Source organism: Chlorocebus sabaeus, chromosome 21 (genome assembly GCF_047675955.1).
Source record: "Chlorocebus sabaeus isolate Y175 chromosome 21, mChlSab1.0.hap1, whole genome shotgun sequence".
Lineage (NCBI taxonomy): Eukaryota > Metazoa > Chordata > Mammalia > Primates > Cercopithecidae > Chlorocebus > Chlorocebus sabaeus.
In genome coordinates, this window is record NC_132924.1 from 121,190,656 (window position 1) to 121,211,468 (window position 20,813).

At 41.2% G+C, this 20,813-nt stretch overlaps 1 protein-coding gene across 1 annotated transcript in view; it reads left to right on the top strand.

Annotated features, from left to right (window-relative positions):
- The window catches only part of CNTNAP2 (contactin associated protein 2), a 2,242,274-nt gene that overhangs the window by 1,984,460 nt on the left and 237,001 nt on the right, over positions 1 to 20,813 (top strand). Inside the window, exon 18 of the mRNA XM_073009464.1 lies at positions 10,995 to 11,231. Within this exon, the coding sequence (XP_072865565.1) occupies positions 10,995 to 11,231 (237 nt within the window). The remainder of the gene's footprint in view (positions 1 to 10,994; positions 11,232 to 20,813) is intronic.

The window sequence follows — 20,813 nt, forward strand, 5'->3', positions numbered from 1 at the left end:
AAAAACAAATTTTAAACTTTATTTACTGAATTTCTATCAATAGTTCTATCAGTGATAGCTTTGGATAATTGAAGTCTATTTTGCTAGTTATATGTGTTCATGATCTTCTTGATTTATTGTTCCTTGTACCAGTATATAATTTCCATCTCCCCAACCCACAAAAATGCTCATCAGCTCTGTCTGTTCTGCCATTCAGCCCCTCCGAGGATATCTTTATTTTGACAATTATAGATTTTTCACTTCAATATCTCCAGCTAATTCTTATTCATATAGTTTGTTATTGTCCCATGTCTCCAATATCAGGAAGGTATGATTCTGCTAATTTTGCTGCCGCTTCATGTCGGCACCATGACGAAGGTGTCTGTTATGCAAACCCTACGGTTTTCTGCTCTCATTGGTTCTGTGTCTTCAGCCCTGCTTCTTGTCCTTATTTCATAGTGTTTGCTGTATTCCAAGGTCCTGTCATTTCGCCTTCTGAGTTCAAGTGTATTCCCTTGAGATTTCCAAATGACTTCTTTATTATTGTCTTCCTACAAGGAAAAGCAAAAGTTCAGGGCCTGCACTGAATTCCTCCTGGAAAGTTGAGGGGGCAAAGAAAAACTCCTGCCTCAGGACAAACCTCTGGCATTTTCGTCCCTCTCAACCCTTTCTTGTTTCCACCCCATGTCCCTCACCCATGTCCCCATACACATGCACAACTTCAAAGTACCTCACTCCCACCTAGACAGGGGACAGCCATCTTCCCCTGTCATTGATTCTTAAACCAGTGGTGTATCTACACCAACTAAATCTAGCCTCTCACTACCCATTCCTCCACTAATAAGCATCTTATTACTATATTGAAGTGCCTATCTCTAAAATAGCCAAATCCAATAGCCTCTTACTGTTGTCTGATTTTCCTTGACCTCTCACTCTTATTTAACGGTTATCACTGATTTGTCACTGATTGTCACTCTTATTTAACGATTGTCACCTCCTTGAAATCTTGACGTCAAAACACTCCATTCCTCTGTTTTCTCAGCCTCTCTGCCAACTCCCCTCTCTTTTCCCTTTTCCTCAATCCCCAGGCTTCTCTTCTTTTTCCTCCACCCTATTGCATTGGAGGGCTCATACATCCATGAGGTTGGTCATCAGAGCTATACTAATCCCTCCCAGATCCATCCCAGACTTGACCTGGGACTAGCACCTGTAAAGTCTTGTGTATGAAGTCTGAGAGTGAAGAGAACAAGGTGCCAGCTTGGATAATAACACCAGGGATTCTTGACTCTGGATAAAAAAAAAAAAAAAAGACTAGATATGAATGTTTTAAATAAAGACTTTAAAAGACAGATGGAAACAGGAGAGGGGGAGGGGAAGATACATTAAGATCAGCAGAAAGAAGATGCTTATTTTGCTTCAAAGTTGACAAAATTCACCAGCAGGACACATAATATGAAGAATAACCTAAAGATATTTGCAAAAATGTATTTAGACAAGAGTTCTAGGCTGATGTATTTGACATCTGGATTTATCAAAGTTTACTAAAATAGCTGTTAATAATTTGAAGTTTGGATCCAACTAGAAAGTAGTGGTTTAGCATTCTATTCTCTCATATCCTCACTTTCAGATGCAACTTGGAACTGTAGGTTCCATTGTAAAGCAATGGCTTCTGAAATCAGTGCTGTCAGACTGAGCTTAGAGAAAGGATCCATCATCCACCATTTTAGCAGTGACCAAAGCCTATAACTGCCTTGGTTTCAAAACTGTAGTATTGAGCTTTTGCACTAAGAAATAAATATGATCTCAATGACAGCATCAAAAAAGTGTCTTCTCTTTGTTGGCTTAGAGATGAATTTGGCATTGACATTCCTGGCTCTGTCAGTATTGCATTTCCCCTTTCAGCTTCAGCCATCCTTGTAGCTTGAGAGACAATGGTCTGCCCAGGTGCAGTGGCTCAGCCTGTGATCCTAACACTTTTGGAGGCCGAGGCAGGAGGCGCCCTTCCATCCAGTAGTTCAAGATCAGCCTGAGCAACCTAGCAAGACCTTGTCTCTAAAAGAAAAAATTTTTTGATTAACCAGGCGTGGTGACATGTGCCTGTAATCCCAGCTACTCAGGAGGCTGAGATAGGAGGATTGCTTGAGCTCGGGAGGTCAAGACTGTAGTGAACAGTGATTGCGCCACTGCACTCAGCCTGGGCCAGAGAGTAAGACCGTGTCTCAAAAAAAAAAGGACAGTGTTCTGGCAAGTAGTGAATGTCTTGCCTCAGGTATCAATCACTCTATCAGCATTTTTTATATCTAAGCACAGCAATGTCTAGAAGCATATCAGAGGTAGGAGAGGAAAGTGCCTCATATGATGTAAACCCAAAACTCAAGTGGCAGCCAGAGCATAGTAAGACTGCAGGCTTAAAAGCTAGCCAGCCTGGGCGTGAGTTCTAGCTACTTACTGGCTGTATGACCTCAAATAAATTAACTCTTATTCTCAGCTCACTCGTCTGTAAAATGGAGATAATAATAATATCTAACTCTGAGAGTAAACACATGTGAAGTTCTGGAATAGTATCTGATACATTTAGTATTTGATTAATATTAGCTTTTGAAATAGCCAATATTTCATCATGCTCATCCTGCCACCATAGCCTCTACAACGAATAAGACCACTTAGCTCCACCCCCACTGCCTAACATTTTACATTTAGACACATAGGAGTGCTTTATACTAAACCCAGTGTCCCTTCGGTCTCTATTTTGAAGCTTTCTTCCAGTTTAATAGTCTGGATTCACATGTTCTGCATGTCCTTTACTCTGAGGACACAAGAAAATCCATGCAATAATAATGAACTGAAAAAAAATCCATCCTATTGATGGAGTTATGAATGAGCACTCATGAGCGTCAGCTGAAAAAGCAATTTTCCAAACCCCAGTTCTCTCAGTATGTGAAAGCTTTTTTCATACTTGCCCTCCAATATCTAGCTGACAGAGAAACCACTGATCAATACTTGTCAATCATGCAGCTCTGCACTAAAGAATGTGGAGCAATTTCCTTTTAACTCTCTCCACATCTGAAGACTCTTGGTCATTCTGCTGTTCTCAGTTCAACCAGATAACTGGGTTTATATTTTACACACCTGCACTGACGCCACAGGTATTTTGTTTTGTTTTGTTTTGTTTGAGGCACAGTCTTGTTCTGTTGCCCAGGCTGGAGTGCAGTGGCGTGATCTCAGCTCACTGCAGCCTCTGCCTCCCAGGTTCAAGCGATTCTGCTGCCTCGGCCTCCCAAGAAGCTGGGATTACCAGTGTGCGTACCACGCCTGGCTAATTTTTGTATTTTTAATAGAGACGGGTTTCACCACGTTGGCCAGGCTGGTCTCAAACTCCTGACCTCAGTGATCTACCTGCCTCGGCCTCCCAAAGTGCTGGGATTATAGGCATGAGCCACCACACCCAGCCCACCGTAGGTTTTTTATTTATTTATTTATTTTTTTTTAATGGGTTCATGTTGTTGATTCAGACCTAAGAAACAATGGTAGCATATATAACAGGAGAAATAGCAGGTACAGAACTGCAACTTGGGAAGTCCCAGCCTGCCTAAACACACAGCTGCTTTTGCCCCCTGACCTAGCCAGGGCAGCCTGGCTGCCATGCCAAAGAGCCAAGGTCAGGGTCGGTCACTAGACAAGGAGGAGCCCTAGCTCTTTTTCCCACCTGTCACTCATACCGTTCCAGTGGCAGGCTCAAGACCTCTATGCTAATTCACAGCACTCCAGTCCAGACATAGCGCTCCACAACTGATAAGATAGCAACAACACCCATCCTAACTCCATGCTTGCTTGCCTTTTTTTTTTTTTTTTTTTTTTTTTTTGAGGTGGGATTTTACTCTGTCACCCAGGCTGGAGTGCATGGGTGCAATCTTTTCTCATTGCAAGCTCCACCTCCTGGGTTCAAGCCATTCTGCCTCAGCCTACTGAGTAGCTGGGACTACAGGCATGTGCCACCATGTCTGGCTAATTTTTGTGTTTTCTTTTTAGTAGAGATGGAATTTCATCATGTTGACCAGGCTGGTCTCAAACTCCTGACCTCAGGTGATCCACCTGCTTTGGTCTCCCGAACTGGTGGGATTACAGGCGCGAGCCACCATGCCTGGCTCTAACTCTGTACTTTCCACAGAAACAGTGCAGTGAGAAGAGGGACCCCAAGGTCACTTTCTCAGGGAGGTATAGATCAGCCCACGCTTGATAACACTTCCTCATTGTCTTAGTCTGTTTGGGCTACCCTAACAAAACACCACAGCATGGTGGCTTAAACAATAAACACTCTCACGGTTCTAAACGCTGGAAGTCCAAGATCAATGTGTCGGTAGGGTTGCTTTCTTCTGAGGCTTCTCTTCTTGATTTTCAGACTGCTGTCTTCTTGCCGTGTCTTCTCTTGATCTTTTCTCCATGCAGCATCCCCAGTGTCTGTTCCTCCTCTTAGAAGAACACCAATTCTGTTGGATTAGGTCTCACCTTTACGGTCTCATTTAATGTTAATTACTTCTTTAAAGGCCCCATCTTCAAACGCAATCACATTGGAGGTTAGGGATTCAACAGATGAATTTAGAGGGAACACAGTTCAGTCCATAGCATTCTTGATACCTCTGGTATCAGATTTATATACATAGCATCTCAGCCATATTTAATTTATTCCAACTCTGTGCTTCTATAGAATGTGCCTGTACTCAATAATAGCAATAATCATAACAGCTACCAGTAACTAGAACTAGTGCAAAGAGGTGCATTATCTCTTATTAACACACTCCTACGAGGTGCATATTGTTATACCAGTGCCACACGTAAGGAGACTGAGCCCCAAATGGGACCTGGGAAGCTCACACGCCATGAGCAGTGAAGCCAGCACACAGAAGTAAATCTTTGTGACCACAATTCATGCTTTCCCCATCCCTGCTTGCTGCGTCCCATACATCAAATTGTGCCTGGCATCATCGTGCGGCTCTTTGTGATCACACACATTCCTGCAGGCAAGAAGCATGTCCTCATCATCATTTTAGAAATGGCTTTCCTGGTGCCTTTCACTCATGGACTGATCATGCAATAGCTTTGCTCTTCTGAGCATCCTGCAGCCACTCTCATTCACCCCTCCTTCCCTTCCAACAGGCCTCCCCTACTTGCAGGATGGCACTCCCTTACCTCTTTTCCTGGAGCTCTCTCTCCATGGACAAGCTCATGATCCCCTTTCTGTCACTTCCTCAGTGGGGCCTATCCTAACCACCCTACTTAAAATTGCAGCCTCCCCCACCCCACTCCAACTCTGGATCCCACCTAACCTTGCTTGACTTTTTTCTCCATAGTGGTTACCACTTTCTAACACACAGTATATTTGATTTTCTTATTGAGTTTGTTGTTAAATTTCTTTTTCCCCCTGCAAGAATATAAGCTGTGCAAGGGCAGAGACTTTTCTGTGTTTTTCATTCCTATGAAGCCGACAAACAAAACATCTAAAACAGGGCCTGGCTCATAGTAGGCACGAAATAAATATTTTTTGAATGAATAAATTAGACTTTATGTGTGTGGGCTTTAGCATGATTCCTTTCTATGGTGAATTCGTGGCCAGTCTCTTTGGGCAAAAGTACTCAGGGACCCAACTTAGCTCCTTAGAAAACTATTAAGTTCAGAGTTTGAGGACAGTGTATTTTTTATAATTCTTCTTGATCATTATTTTTGCCCTTTTTGTATAATTTAATAGCCGATTATTTTGCCCCAATCTTCTGTGCATTTTACGGTTGTATTATTCATTATGGGTAGTTACAGCATTTTCATAATTAATCTTTAATTGCAATACTTGCAAAGCATTTCACATGAAAAAATGATTTACAGATTGAACCCACCTCTCCCCTTGGATAATTATCACAGGTCCAACTAATGCGCGTGAAGCCCTTGCATGGCAGGGGGTTCTCTCCAATGACAATGTGTTGATTTTCTAATTAACAAAGGTTAAGTAGCGTTTTTCCTTGAAGACCTATAATTTAAACTTATGACATTTGTCACCAAGAACTATTTCTACAGAGCGCATAAGTGGAACTCAAATAATTTTCACTGGTTCTAGTGCAGTAATGTCTTTTACATAATATATAATGACCATTTTCAGGACAGAAGATTTTTCTTCATGTCGACTAGATCAGGAATAGTACTTTCTGGTTCACTGTCCCATTTAAATAAATCGGGGACTACCTAAGCAAGAAAATACCTTAATTTATTTAGTTTTCCTTTATAGAGAGAGAAATGGCACTTCACTCACCTGCTTTATAAATTATGAAGAGGGAGTACAAAACTTTATTTATTTATTTATTTATTTATTTTGAGAAAGAGTTTCTCTCTTTTTTGCCCAGGCTGGAGTGCAATGGCAAGATCTCAGCTCACTGCAACCTCCGCCTCCTGGGTTCCTGCAATTCTCCTGCCTCAGCCTCCCAAGTAGCTGGAATTACAGGCATGTGCCACCACCCCCGGCTAATTTTGTATTTTCAGTAGAGACGAGGTTTCACCGTGTTGGCCAGGCTGGTGTCAAACTCCTGACCTCAGGTGATCCGCCCGCCTCGGCCTCCCAAAGTGCTGGGATTACAGGCGTGAGCAAAGCTTTATTTAACGAACATAACAAATACAGATTAGGCTACAGTCATATGTTACACCCAGTTAAAAGAGGGAGAAATAAAAAAAGTCAGACATCGTTGCAAAGAAAGAAAAAGCAAGCAAGGAAGAGATATAAGAGCACTTGAGAGTATTTACTGAAATTCAGAAAAAAAGACACAAGCCCAGAGAGAGAGCTTGTAAACTGTGAGCCAGAGCAATTCAGAGCTGGAAGGAGTCAGAGGCACCATCTAGTTGAGCCTCCTTTTTTGTGGATGGGGAAACTGATACTGAGAGAGATTATGTAATTTGATGAAAGCCACACAACTGAGTAGAAACAGTTGATGAACCTGAGAGGGAAAGATGCACAAACACGTGTACAGGAAGAGAGATGGATCCACGTAGAACCCAAGACGACCAAAGACCCAAGAATCAAGACAGAAGCAGAATGAGAAAACTCTGCCCTGCTAAATCCTTTCTGAAATGAACTCTATATACATAAATAATTAAGTATCCCTGAATAGATCTGAATATCTGCCTTAATGATATAATAAAAATATGATATACTCTAGATTTATTTGCTCTGCCAATTGACCCTTTGAAAAATATCTCCGTTCTTCATTTTGTTAACATTCAGAGTCTTTTCAAACTTTCAGTCATTGCTGAAGATCCATGAAATACCAATTGTTTCCAAATTAAAATACATCCCAGAGAGACAAAAGGTTAACATGTGGAGAGAAGCAAAATCACAAAAATGTTAGAAGAAAACATAGTTGAATAATTACATTATTTTGTATTATAGAAGGTCTTTATAAGTAAGCCTCTGACCAGAGGCAGAAATCACACAAATAAAACAGGGGGATATGACTACAAAAACATCAAAAAATTTCATAGGGAAAAAAGAAACACTATGTAGAAGTCAAAAGACACAAACTGGAAAGATACAGTTGCAATAAAGAGTTATTTATAACAAAGAGTTAAAGTTCATATTGTTATTAATCAATAAGAAATATATTTTCTTCTATTCCCAGCAAAAAGCGAAGGACACAAAGCAACAAAAAATAAGAAAAGGGAAAACATTAAAATTACTCAACTCACAGTATTCGAGGCAATGCAGATTTAAATAGTGAACCCTTTTTGCCCCCGTCAAGCAGGCTGACATGAACACAAAAAGACACTGACCAATATTAAAATTGTGTGGAGAAGGTGATAATCTCATACCCTACTGGTGAATTAGAAATTGGTAAATTCTTCTTACAATAAAATATATTTCAAGTACCTTTAAAATGTATATGTCTTTCATCCTAGCAGTTAGACTTAAAAGTGTGATTAATTCTAAAGAACCAGTTCTAAGGAAAAACTGGATGACAAGTGTGTAAATATTTTCATAAAGATTATATTATTATAGTATCGTAAGGTAGAAAATTTTATAAACTTAGTCCAATGGTGGTGCGAGAGCAAAATAAGTGATCGTGCATTCACAGAATGGGATGCTATGCAGATACTAAGCAAGATATTCTAGTTGTACATTTATTGCTTGGAAAATGTTTCAAAGGCCAGGTGTGGTGGCTCACACCTGTAATCCCAGCACTTTGGGAGGCCGAGGAGGGGGTATCACAAGATCAGGAGTATGAGATCAGCCTGACCAACATGGTGAAACCCCATCGACTAAAACTACAAAAATTAGCTGAGCATGGTAGTGTGTGCCTTTAATCCCAGCTACTTGGGAGGCTGAGGCAGGAGAATTGCTTGAACCCGGGAGGCGGAAGTTGCAGTCAGCCGAGATCACACCACTGCACTCCAGCCTGGCGACACAGCGAGACTCCGTCTCACCAAAAAAAAAAAAAAAAAAAAAAAAAAAAAAAAAAATTCATGATATGTTAAGTGCAAAAAGCAAGTTTCAAAACAATGTGTATATTATGATCCCATTTCTTCCTTTTTATTTACACATATGTATGTTCATAGAAAAAAAGTAAAAAAGGCTGTTCCCTAAAAGAGAAAGTAGTTAAATCTGAGTAGCATAACAGAATCTGTTTTGTATTCTGCTTCTCAGTACATTTATGGTTGCCACAATGACTATTACATTGATCATCAGGCAAAAAGAGATGGGGAGATCTAAAAATGATTTTTACGTTTTAGCATATTTTGATAGGATATAATTGTCTTAATTGACTAGTGATGAAAAATTTTTAAGGCCAGACATTTATTTAATAAAATGCCTTTTGGAAAGCCCTTATTGCAAGGACGAAAGCCATAATGGCTAAAATAATAGAAGCCAAATTGAAATTCTAACACACAAAGAGTAACTAGTGGGTTGAAATTCTTCCAAATCAGGCAAAGGCCCTAATTCTCTTCAGCTTAGAGGTGTGAAGCCCCATTGACAAGCAGATAGCAAAATGGGAAATCCTTCAATGTAGCTGTTTTTAATAACTTCTTTTGCCATCTACTATCTCATAGCTTGGATCAAAAAAGGCACTGGACTCTCTTCACTTCTCTATTCAAATATTTTAGAAGAAATCAAATACTCCCAAGAGAGTCATGATTCAAATCAATGTGTCACCCAGTGAGAAAACTGCAAGGCTTGGGTTTACAGAGATGGTAGAGCAACTCATTTGCCACTTCACTGATGGGGGTTTACAGGCTTAAGCAGATGCTAATTCATCTCTGCCACTAAAGCCTTTGATCTTCCAGTCGTGTCTGATGAAACTACTGGAGTTTATGACTTTTCTTAAGATAATAGGGTAAGTGATCAGAATCAATCCCCAGCCTAAATTCCAGTAACCCTACTGATTACCCCTTTTTTTTTTTCCGAGACAGAGTCTTGCTTAGTCGCCCAGGCTGGAGTGCAGTGGCATGATCTCAGCTCACTGCAAGCTCCGCCTCCCGGGTTCCCGCCATTCTCCTGCCTCAGCCTCCCGAGTAGCTGGGACTACAGGCACCCGCCACCTCGTCCGGCTAACTTTTTGCATTTTTAGTAGAGACGGGGTTTCACCGTGTTAGCCAGGATGGTCTCGATCTCCTGACCTCATGATCCACCCGTCTCAGCCTCCCAAAGTGCTGGGATTATAGGCGTGAGCCACTGCACCCAGCCTGATTACTCCATTTTTAAAGACATCCAAATCTACATCTCAGAAACATGTACATCTATGAGGCCCCTGACTTGAAAGTTCTTCTGGGTGTTAGGTGGTCCACACAGAACAGGGTTGAAGACAATAAACCCTGTTTGTTGCCTTAGGAATAAGACAGATCTGATACAGTTGCCACTCAGGAACTGTGAGTCCTTGAGTAAACTTCTTAACTTCTCTAAGCCTCAGTTTCTCCATCTGTACAATGGGAATAATGCAAATACTATCTACTTTGATAAGTCGTGGCTTAATAGAGTGCCTAGTATGTAGCCCTCAATGAAAGAGAAACTTGGGTTTTATTTTTAGTAATGGTATCTTCTTTTCTAAATCCTCACCACCTATTTCTTTCAACAGTTTTTCCTATGATTCATTTTAGTTTCCAGAAAAGTTGTTATTCTAAGATACAAACATGTATATAAATTTGAGTTCCTCCTTTTATACCAGCTGCTTCAAAAAAATACAGCTAAGAATACTACAGACACAATTAAATCCATTTGTGATAGAATGCTTCAATGAATCTTTCTATGAGATTTCTTGGGAATATTTTAATATTTTCATGCTCATGAACCTCAGTCCAACTCTATAACTTACTCCAAAAATCACAGTGAATGTGCTTGTTGTGCTATATGTCTTATAATGACATTTAGACAGAAGCAATGAAATCCGATCTAACCTAGCAGTAAATATGGTAAAGCTGATTTCTGTGTAAAGTTATCAGTTCCAACTTCTAGCTACCCCAGACAAGGAGCCCTGGGTAGTCTTGACATGAACTTAAAAGCAAGACATCTCTTGAGACAAGAACCAGGATCTACAATCACATTTCAAACGAATGTATGCCTTCCAACTAATTGACTTGTTAACTATGCTAATACATTCATGTCTCTGCCTTTATATTTTTTCAGTAAGTAACGCTACAGAACTCAATGATGTGAGATTAAAGAGCAAAGAATCTAGAGATTTCTGTAAACCCTTTTTCTACAGGAAACCAGATTAGACTTCTAAAACAGCTGATATAATTTTTGTGCGTCTCCAAATATTTTATTTCTGTAGCAAATGTGTTGCTTCTTAGAAGACAGCTCTTTTAATTAGGCATTCTAGCCTAAGGGGAGAAAAGCTTCAATTTTCTCTATGTAGATAAGACCAACTTGAAAGTGGCAATACTAGATGCACTATGCAGTCTCATCTCCTACCACAGTTGTTCAGAATGTGAAGAATTAAGCAATAGCAAAGGTTATTCCCTCTGAACTCTGTGCCTTCTGTCATTCCCAGGTGGTGCTGGGGGCCAGCAGGGCTTCCTGGGCTGCATCCGCTCCTTGAGGATGAATGGGGTGACACTTGACCTGGAGGAAAGAGCAAAGGTCACATCTGGGTTCATATCCGGATGCTCAGGCCATTGCACCAGTTATGGAACAAACTGTGAAAACGGAGGCAAATGCCTAGAGAGATACCACGGTTACTCCTGCGATTGCTCTAATACTGCGTATGATGGAACATTTTGCAACAAAGGTAAGGCAGAACTCATTTCCAGAGCCACTTTTGTGCATCTTTTTAAGCCCAAATCATCTATTTAGTGATTTTTCATATGTGAACAAGTGTGCCTTATTCTGAGGTTAAGATGATCAGAATTTTTCTCTCAGGTAGGAAGTTTCCAACCAAAATCATTTCCTAATCATTTTTGTTTGATAAGATGAGAGAAGCTTTGTGTACGGTGCAGAATTTCTTCCAGATTCCAGCAAATTATTCACTGCCTGAAACACTACAAAGGCAGCCTCATTACACCTTTATGGTGAGGGTCAAAATAGGTGGCCTCCAAAAGGGGACTCAGGCCTGACCCTCCCATGTTAGGATCTCCAATAGATCGATTGATCAGTCAACTGCTCTAGTGAATCAGCCAGTGCACCCCAGTGGTCTTGATGCCCCCACCCCCTGCAGTTGCCAAGAGACTGTATCAAGCTATACTCACCAGAAAGCTCCTCTGGTCAGTCATTAACATCATTATTATCACTCTTACTCAGGATGCCTTTGAATGGCTCTCAGCCTAAGCTGAACGGCAGAAATATTGAAAAACCACATCTAATTGGTCAGCTTAGAGCATCTGTTATTACTTGGTTCTTTCAGTCTTGAATAATTCCTTTAATCCCCGCAGAGCCAATGAGCAGAGTACAAGAGCCCCAGTGCGTATGCGTGTGATCCTTTGAACTATACCCTGTGATCCTGCATGACCAGAAGAAGAAATTTACTCAACTGCTCTGTGGCTTAATTTCCCATATATAAATGAGGGATGAAGAGAGGAGGAGCTGGTGCTTTTCCTAAGCTACAATTGAAATGCATGTAAATCACTCTTCTCTTTCTAAATGAGTGTATAGCATTGGGTAAAGTTTTCTGTGAACGGTTGATGTATCTCTTAATAAGAAGCTTTACATAAGTAGCCTATTCAGACTCTGATGAATACGTGGAGGGTGGTTTACACTGGCATTATTCACGCAAGATGCCACACACAGAAGGAGGAATTGTTCCATAACATTCTCTGTACATCCAGGCTACTGTCTGGCAGCGCTATAATATGAGCATACAAATTAGGCCAGACAGGGTATGAAAAATGAGCATGAGACAACAACAAAGGTGGAAAGGAACACGATAGTGGAATAATACCATACCACACTAACAGTGCTATTACGGTGCATTTTTCTGTTCAGAACAACATGGTTCCATGATTTTCCTGTGGCATACAATGGAATGGGCTTGCAAAACACATTAATTTTGCACTTGTAGAAATGACAGTCTTGCAATTACCATCCATTGTGCTTGATGCTAATTTAATGCAGTCATTTCCTTGCCAAAGTAATGTCTGAATGCAATCAAGTAAGCACTAATGCCTGAGAGATTCCAGTATATAAGTACCAATTTAAAGAAAATCACCATCCCTTTATTTTTGGAGAGTTAGGTTAAACACAGTAGCTCACACAAAACCTCTGGAGGTTAATAGGCAATAGTCATGAATAGAAAGGCAGGGGCATATCCTCCCCAGTTGAGCTCACGTTGCAGATAAAGTTAAATGAATCCTGTGTGTTGCCTTTGACATTATTTCAACATGTTTACACAAAAGACATCTAAATATTTTCTTATTATCTGTTTAGCAGAATGAGTTTTCATTTGATTCAATTAGTGGCTTTAACCAAAAAATTTAAATAGAAGACTGCAAAACACACTGGAAACCATTTATGAGCATCCTTCTGAGTCAAGTACCTCCTTGACTTGGTAGAATGACAGCAGTACTGTTTGGGAGGAATCCCTCAGCTGTCCAGGAAAGCTTTGTCTGCACTGAGGCAGGCTCCGTCAGGGACTGGAAGGATCTCCCAGCCTGATGCTGCTTCTGCTCTGGACCTCACTCCCCAGGTAGCCTGGTGCCTGCACAGCAGTTCCTGTGACCCCCACCTCAAGCTTCAACCAAACAGCTCAGTCTCTACAAAGAGCTTTGGCATTGGCCAAAGAATGAGCTCTGGGCAAGGCCTTCCCTGGCCTTCCTTTGATAGTATAGGTCTATGCTTGCAGATGTTGAAAACGTCCCTAATATTTTGCCAAGTGAATGAAGCAAGGCCCAACCTACCACACACAGCCGGATTGCATGTTTATACAAAACAACACATGCACACACACAGAGGTGAGGCAAACAAACCGTGAGAATACACACCAAAATGTTAATTGTGGTTATTTTTTCCAGGAGGATAAAAATACTAGTATTTTTTCTTATTTTATTTTGCTTTAAGTTCTGGGATACATGTGCAGAACGTGCAGGTTTGTTACGTAGGTATACATGTGCCATGGGGTTTGCTGCATCATCTAGGTTTTAAGCCCCACATGCATTAGGTATTTGTCCTAATGCTGTCTCTCCCCTTGGCCCCAACACCACAACAGGCACCTGTGTGTGATGTTCCCTTCCCTGTGTCCATGTGTTTTCATTGTTCGGCTACCACTTATGAGTGAGAACATGTGGTGTTTGGTTTTCTGTTCCTGTGTTAGTTTGCTGAGAATGATGGCTTCTAGCTTCATCCATGTCCCCGCAAAGGACATGAACTCATTCTTTTTTATGGCTGCATAGTATTCCATATTGTATATGTGCCACATTTTCTTTATCCAGTCTATCATTGATGGGCATTTGGGATGGTTCTCAGTATTTGCTATGTAAATAGCGCTGCAATAAACATATGCGTGCATGTTTCTTATTTTGTTTTTGCTTAGGTATATTTTCCAGTCTTTGCACAATGATGTATTTCCTCTAACATCATTATTTTTTCTTCTTTGGAAAAATAATAATAGGAGGCTGAGTTCCTACCCCAGACATTTGAGGGGTAACTATCTCTGGTCATAAAATATCTAGCTATTTATTAGGTATTATTGGACCATCTAGTCGTACTTTCTGGATTGGAGTAGCATGGTCAGGTGGAAATTTTATATACTTATATTGCCCTTGATAATCTCAACACATTTAACAATACATTTTTAAATCTCAATGCATTTAGCAGAACTCATTTTCCACAAGCAGCCGAAGAGACCACCGTTCAGATGGGCACTGGAGGAAGGGCTGCCTTGTTGGGGTCAGGCTGCATGAAAATAAAAACCTCAAGACACTAGTATCACACTCAGCTATGTGAGAGGCTCACACTAGGACAGGCTTGGGACCCAAAATAGCCCAGGGGGACAGATCAGTGAGGTCTTGCCCCTGTATAGTATTAGCCCATCCAGGAGAATGGTGGGCAGACACCCATACTATTTGAATTCTCTCTGTTTTTCTCTCCTTTCCTTCTCCCCCTCGTCCCCATCCTCCTTATCATCATCCTCTTCTTCCCTTCTCCTCCTCCTTCCCTCTCCCTTCACTGTAAACACACTCTTTACTTCTACATCAATCCCTGTCTCTGTCTCTGTCTCTCCATATTCCATACCTACTTTCCCTCTCTCCCTTTCTTTTGCTGGAGTGTACAGTTGAATGTGTAAATGAAATTACCGTGTCTTGTCACTTCATTGAACTAGGAAGACGGGGCTGGATTTGAGCAGGTTCCTCATGATCATCTCTTCTGTTTTGTAGATAATGTACTGATACTGATACTCACTATTCCCCACTAACCGAAACCATACAGGAAGAGGACTTCCTCTAACCTCTTATCCAAATCTCCTTCCAGAACCCTTTTTCTTTTTTTTCTTTTTTTTTTTTTTTCTTTTTTTTTTTTTTTTTTTTTTTTTTGAGATGGAGTCTGGCTCTGTCGCCCAGGCTGGAGTGCAGTGGCGTGATCTCCACTCACTGCAAGCTCTGCCTCCCGGGTTCATGCCATTCTCCTGCCTCAGCCTCCCATGTAGCTGGGACTACAGGTGCCCGCCACTGCGCCCGGCTAATTTTTGTATTTTTAGTAGAGACGGGGTTTCACCGTGTTAGCCAGGATGGTCTCGATCTCCTGACCTCGTGATCTGCCCATCTCAGCCTCCCAAAGTGCTGGGATTACAGGCATGAGCCACTGTGCCCGGCTCCCTTTTTCTTTTCTGTTTTGTTTTGTTTTGTTTTGTTTTGTTTTAGATGGAGTTTTGCTCTTGTCGCCCACACTGGAATGCAGTGACACAATCTCGGCTCACTGCAACCTCTGCCTCCCAGGTTCAAGTGATTCTCCTGCCTCAGCCTCCCGAGTAGCTAGGATTACAGGCACCCACCACCACTTCCGGCTGATTTTTGTGTTTTTAGTAGAGATGGTTTCACCATGTTGGTCAGGCTAGTCTCGAACTCCTGACCTTAAGTGATCTACCCGCCTCAGCCTCCCAAGGTGCTGGGATTACAGATGTGAGCCACCACACCTGGCCCAGAGCCGTTTTTCAAATAGATTCATAAAGATTTGACCACCAGTTAAAGTGTTAGCTCTCCCAGGGCTACTTGCATCTTTAGTAGGAGTGCTGACTGGGGAACATTTCATGGTTTGGAGATAGCACAAGGGCGTTCTGGAAACCCTACAACTAGACCATGCAGGCAGTCTCTTCATCTGTCGGCAGATAACTGTGCAGCATCCCATCTTCTCAGCACGTTCACCAATGAGCAGCAGTTTAACTCAGCGGAGGTAGGTCCCTTCCAATGCAGAATTCCTTGGCACCCCATTGGCTGAAGCTGATGGGAGAATCATCCCAGACTACATGGAAGGTTTAATTGTGGGTCTGTCATCCCCAGGATTATTGGGGACCAAATGGATAGTTGCTTGGTCATGCCAAGGATAATTTTCTAACATTAAAACTGCTCCTTCTTGGAGAGTCAGATCCCAAAACACTCAAGAATTTTATAATTATCAGTGTCACTTTTATTACTAACCAGAAATTAGAAACATAATTTGCATTACACTCTCTGTGTGTCTTCTCTGTGTTTTTAAGCAAGAGGGAAAATAACAGACCTATAGCAGAGGCAGCAATTTCTATGTTTACCTTTCATGGTTGAATGCCATAGTAGATTGAATTCATGTCCATCTGGAACTTCAGAATACAACCTTGTTTGGAAGTAGGGTCCTTGCAGATGTGATTATGTTAAGGTGAGGTCATACTAGGATAGGGTGGGTCATAAATCCAATGAGTGTGTCCTCATAGGAAGAGGAGGGGACACAGAGATACACACAGACACAGAAGGAAAGCCATGTGAAGACGGAGGCGGAGATCGGAGTTACACTGCTCCAAGCCAAGGAATTCCTGAGGCTACCAGAGGCTAGAAGAGCCAAGGAAAGATTCTTCCCTAAAGTTTTGGGAGAAGCGTAGCCCTGAGAACACCTTGCTTTCAGACTTCTGGCTTCCTAGGAAAACAATACAAATGCTAACAAAAATTTACCATCTTCTTAATTCTTGCTCTTAACAAGGATAGCAGCTGGTATTTATGGAGAACTTGTCTGCTAGGCAGTGTGGTAAGCTTTCTAATTGTGTTAGCATCATTTAATCCCCACCACAACCTGGTGAAATAGTTGCTATTAATGTCGCTCCCAGTGTACCAAGAAGGAGATGGTTGCAGTAACCTGCTCCAAGGTGCACATACTAGTAAAAAGCAAGATTCCCTTTCCTTTCATTTTGTAGCAACTAAAAGCATAACCTCTAGTCTAAAAGCTTTTTGGTTATTGTGATTGAGTAAAAAGAAATTAGAATATTACTGGATGCAGAATTTATCATAAAAATAGGATACAAGAATTCAACAGAGACTCTCTCTGTTTTTTTTTTTTTTTTTTGCCACATTTAAGTGTAAGGTTTATTCATTTATTGACTCGTTTATTGAATAAACATTCATTGAACACCTGATGTGCCCAGAATTCTTGAATGTATAGTTGAATCTGACTACACTGAAATTTCCAAAGCATTTTAATGGTTTACAGATACAAAATCAGGCAAGTCTAGAATATATGATAGGAATACATGTGCATTGGATATCACCCAGGCTGCTGAAAACAGTTCTTCGTTATGATCCTTTCACCGAGCCAAGTTAAGCAAGAACTTATCATCAAGAGACACAAAGATATCTCCAAATTCACTCATCTGCACTTTTTTAAACTATAAAAATGTTCATGTTCATATGTTAAACCAGGACTGCCGTTGAAAAATGTGTTTCTTTAATCACTCTGAAACCATTTTCTGAGTTAGGGAGTTCTGTTTTCTTCTCAAGCATTCATTTGTTTATTGCTTAGATAAAACTTGAAGAATAAAAGTCACGGGACTACTGAGTGGACAAGATTTGAATGGTCATTCAATCATTGCACTGTTCCCATCCTTTGCAGTCACACAAATACGTGCCACCCTCCCTGTGTTCTAGCTAAGTCTCCTGTTCTCCCTATGACTATTGTGAAATTAGCTAATATTTTATAATCTGTATTATTAAGGTGGTAGAAGAAGTTGTTTATAGCAAATTCAAGTCCCAACCTGGAAATGATGATGGAATTAGATGTCAGTTTGAATCCATCTTTCTCACATACCTATTGTGGAACCTTAGGAAAATTGTTTGTCACTGAGCCTTATCTTCTGGAATACATAGTACCTACCTCTTAAGGATACCTTGAAAATCACATGGAATAATGTGAATGAATTTCCACATGAAGGATCTGGCACACAGAAGTCCAACAGCAAATGTCCCTTTTCATTCTTAGCAGCCCTTTGCTTTTTGGTTTGTGTTTTTGTTTTTACTTAATTCATGTTGTCCTTTAATCCTTCCCTAATAGCTTTAAATGTCAAATGCCTAACTGGCATTATTTTGGTGATCCTTGAGTACTGGATTGTCATTTCGGTACTTCAGGAGCAATGGCAGTGTCATAAAATGTCATCTCTACTTAATTTTGGTGACAGTAAAAGTATTCTGAAGCCCTGAAGGACCGAGGAGTATGCAGAGATTCTGGAAGATACAATCGGAAACAACACCAACAAGTATCCCACTGGTTTTGTGAATAGGGCAAGTCTTGGCGGAATGTATCCAGTCCTTTCAAGAACCAAGTTGGGTCACCTTAGTAACTCCTGCACCCCTTCCTGACTCAAGGCCCATCAGGAGACAAGAAAGCACTGATAGCTGGGCACACTGGCTCACACCTGAATCCCAGCATTCTGAGAGGCCAAGATGGGAGGATCATGTGAGCCCAGGTGTTCAAGACCAGCCTGGGCAACATAGTGAGACCTCGTATCTACAGAAAAAATAAACAAAATTAGCCAGGTGTGGTGGCACATGCCTGCAGTCCCAGCTGCTTGGGAGGCTGAGATGGGAGAATCAGTTAAGCTCAGGAGGTCAAGGCTTCAATCAACTGAGATTGTGCCACTGCACTTTAGCCTAGGCAACAGAGCAAGACCGAGGAAAGAAAGAGAGAGGGAGAGAAAGAGAGGTGGGGGAGAGAGAGAGAGGGAAGGAAGGAAGGGAGGGGGGGGGAGAGAGAGAATAAGAGAGAAGAGAGAGAGAGAGAAAAGAGAGGAGAAAGAGGGGGAGAAAGAAGAAGGAGGAGAGAAGGACGGAAGGAGAGAAAGAGAGAAGGAGAGAAAGAGAAGAAAAAATAGAAAAAAGAAAAGAAAGGTCACAGACTCCTTTTTGCTCCAAGAGACTTCAGGCTCAAGTCCACATTATACCTCTAAGGAAGAGACGATTTTCCATCTTGCCTCCTAGAGAAACATTTCTTGTTGGATGCAAGGTAGTGGATTTGCCAAAGGGATTCGAAGGCTGAACAAATTCTGTACCACAGCTCTCATTATGGAACAGGGACCAGAGTAAATCCGTGGTCTACCCTTTTACAGCAGGCTGGAGAGAAAATTAATTAATACAAAATATATAAACAAGTAGGAAGAGAAGGAAGAGAAATGTTGGAAGTATGCATCTTAGAATTTCACCCCTGTGTGAAACCAGCTAAGCCGTTAGTGACAATGGCCATTTTTTCTCAGGTCTACCTGCCCAGTCTAATAATCCCAGCTTGGAAGACACTTTCACATCAGTAGAGAGAGAAACTTTTCACAGGCTTCTTTTTCATTTTCAGTTGGAACAGGAGGTTTGATAGATTTGGAAGAAGGCCCAAAAGAACAAGAATAGAACCCTTTTTTTTCTCTTTTCTTCTTAGAGAATTATTCAAGAAGAGAAAATATCCCTTCTCTCTTAATATATTTCTTAAATCTTCAGACCTTAGGATGCAATTTGAAAGTATCATGATAACTGTGATGGTTAATATATTTCTTAAATCTTCAGACCTTAGGATGCAATTTGAAAGTATCATGATAACTGTGATGGTTAATTTTAAGTGTCAACTTGACTGGATTAAGATTACCTAGTGTTCCATAGTGAGCAGGTCTATACAAGCCTACCTCCAAAGGCCAAGGGAGCTGAGAGGCCAAAGAAAGAGTCTGACAAAGCCAGTTTCTCAGAAGAAAAAAAACAAATTGAATAGGGACTTACCAACAGAAGCCACGTCTCTGGTATCTACAAGATGAGGCAGTGGATCCCTTTACCCCTTCAGACCCAGGGCTTATATACCACAGAGAAAGGGTCTACATGCTTCAGAAGCAAGTTACCCAAGAGCAGAATTAGTGGTAAACAGTAGAGAGAGTGGAAAACTTAGTGGCATTCTGGAATTGGGTTATTCAGAAGCCAACGTGGTGGATTAGCATCCAAGAAGGAGCTGCTTTAGCCCGTACACCTAGAAATCTCTAAAGCATTAGTTTGAGGGGTGTCTGTGAAGCTGTTTCCAGAGAACATTAGCATGTGGGTCTGAGTGGATGAGGTGGTGAAGAGCTGCCCTCAGTGTGGGAAGGCATTATCTTATCTGCTAGGGGCTGCAGAGAACGAAAACAGAGAAAAGGTGGTAGTGTCTATCTATCTAGTAGAGATGAGATATACTGTTTTGGGGCAACTCCAGGCTCTCTAGCCTTTGGGCTGCAGAACTTATGCCAGATTCTCATGCTTTTGAGCTTGGGCTAAGAGTTACACCTTTGGCTTCTTCTGTTCTGAGGCCTTTGGACTTGGATTGAGCCACACCACTGGCACCCCAGGGTCTCCACCATGTAGAGAACGTGTCATGGGACTTCTCAGCCTCCATAATTGCATGAGCCAATTCCCACAATAAATCCCCTCTCATGTGTCTATATCTATATAGCCTATTGATTATGTCCCTCTAGATAACCCTAATACCGCAGCACATGAAAATAATCTGCTTAAAAGCTCAAAAAATAAAGACAGAAGGAAGAGCCAAAAAGTCAGAAAATATTTATGGATGAAAATCCATAAGTGGACAGAAGTCCACAAACATGTATGGAAAAAGAAAATAATTTGACTTAATTCCGAACAGTCAAAGCTGCAGAGATAGCTGCCAAGTTTAAGTGGCTTTGTTATAGAATTTTGTGGTGATAAAATAACACTCCCCCTAGCCAGAGGTTCTCTTTGGGGTCCCAGATGTTTAAGAAAACCTGGTCAATTAACTTTCTTAGAGAAAGAGATTTAAAAATTCAGTGGGGAAAAAGCAAGTCCTCTGTAGAATTTTCTAAATGTAATACAGGACAAAGTGTTTGGATTTGGCTTTGGTCGGAGGATAAATAACTTTTATTTTTCAAGTGTGTGCCCTTTTCTAATCCCCA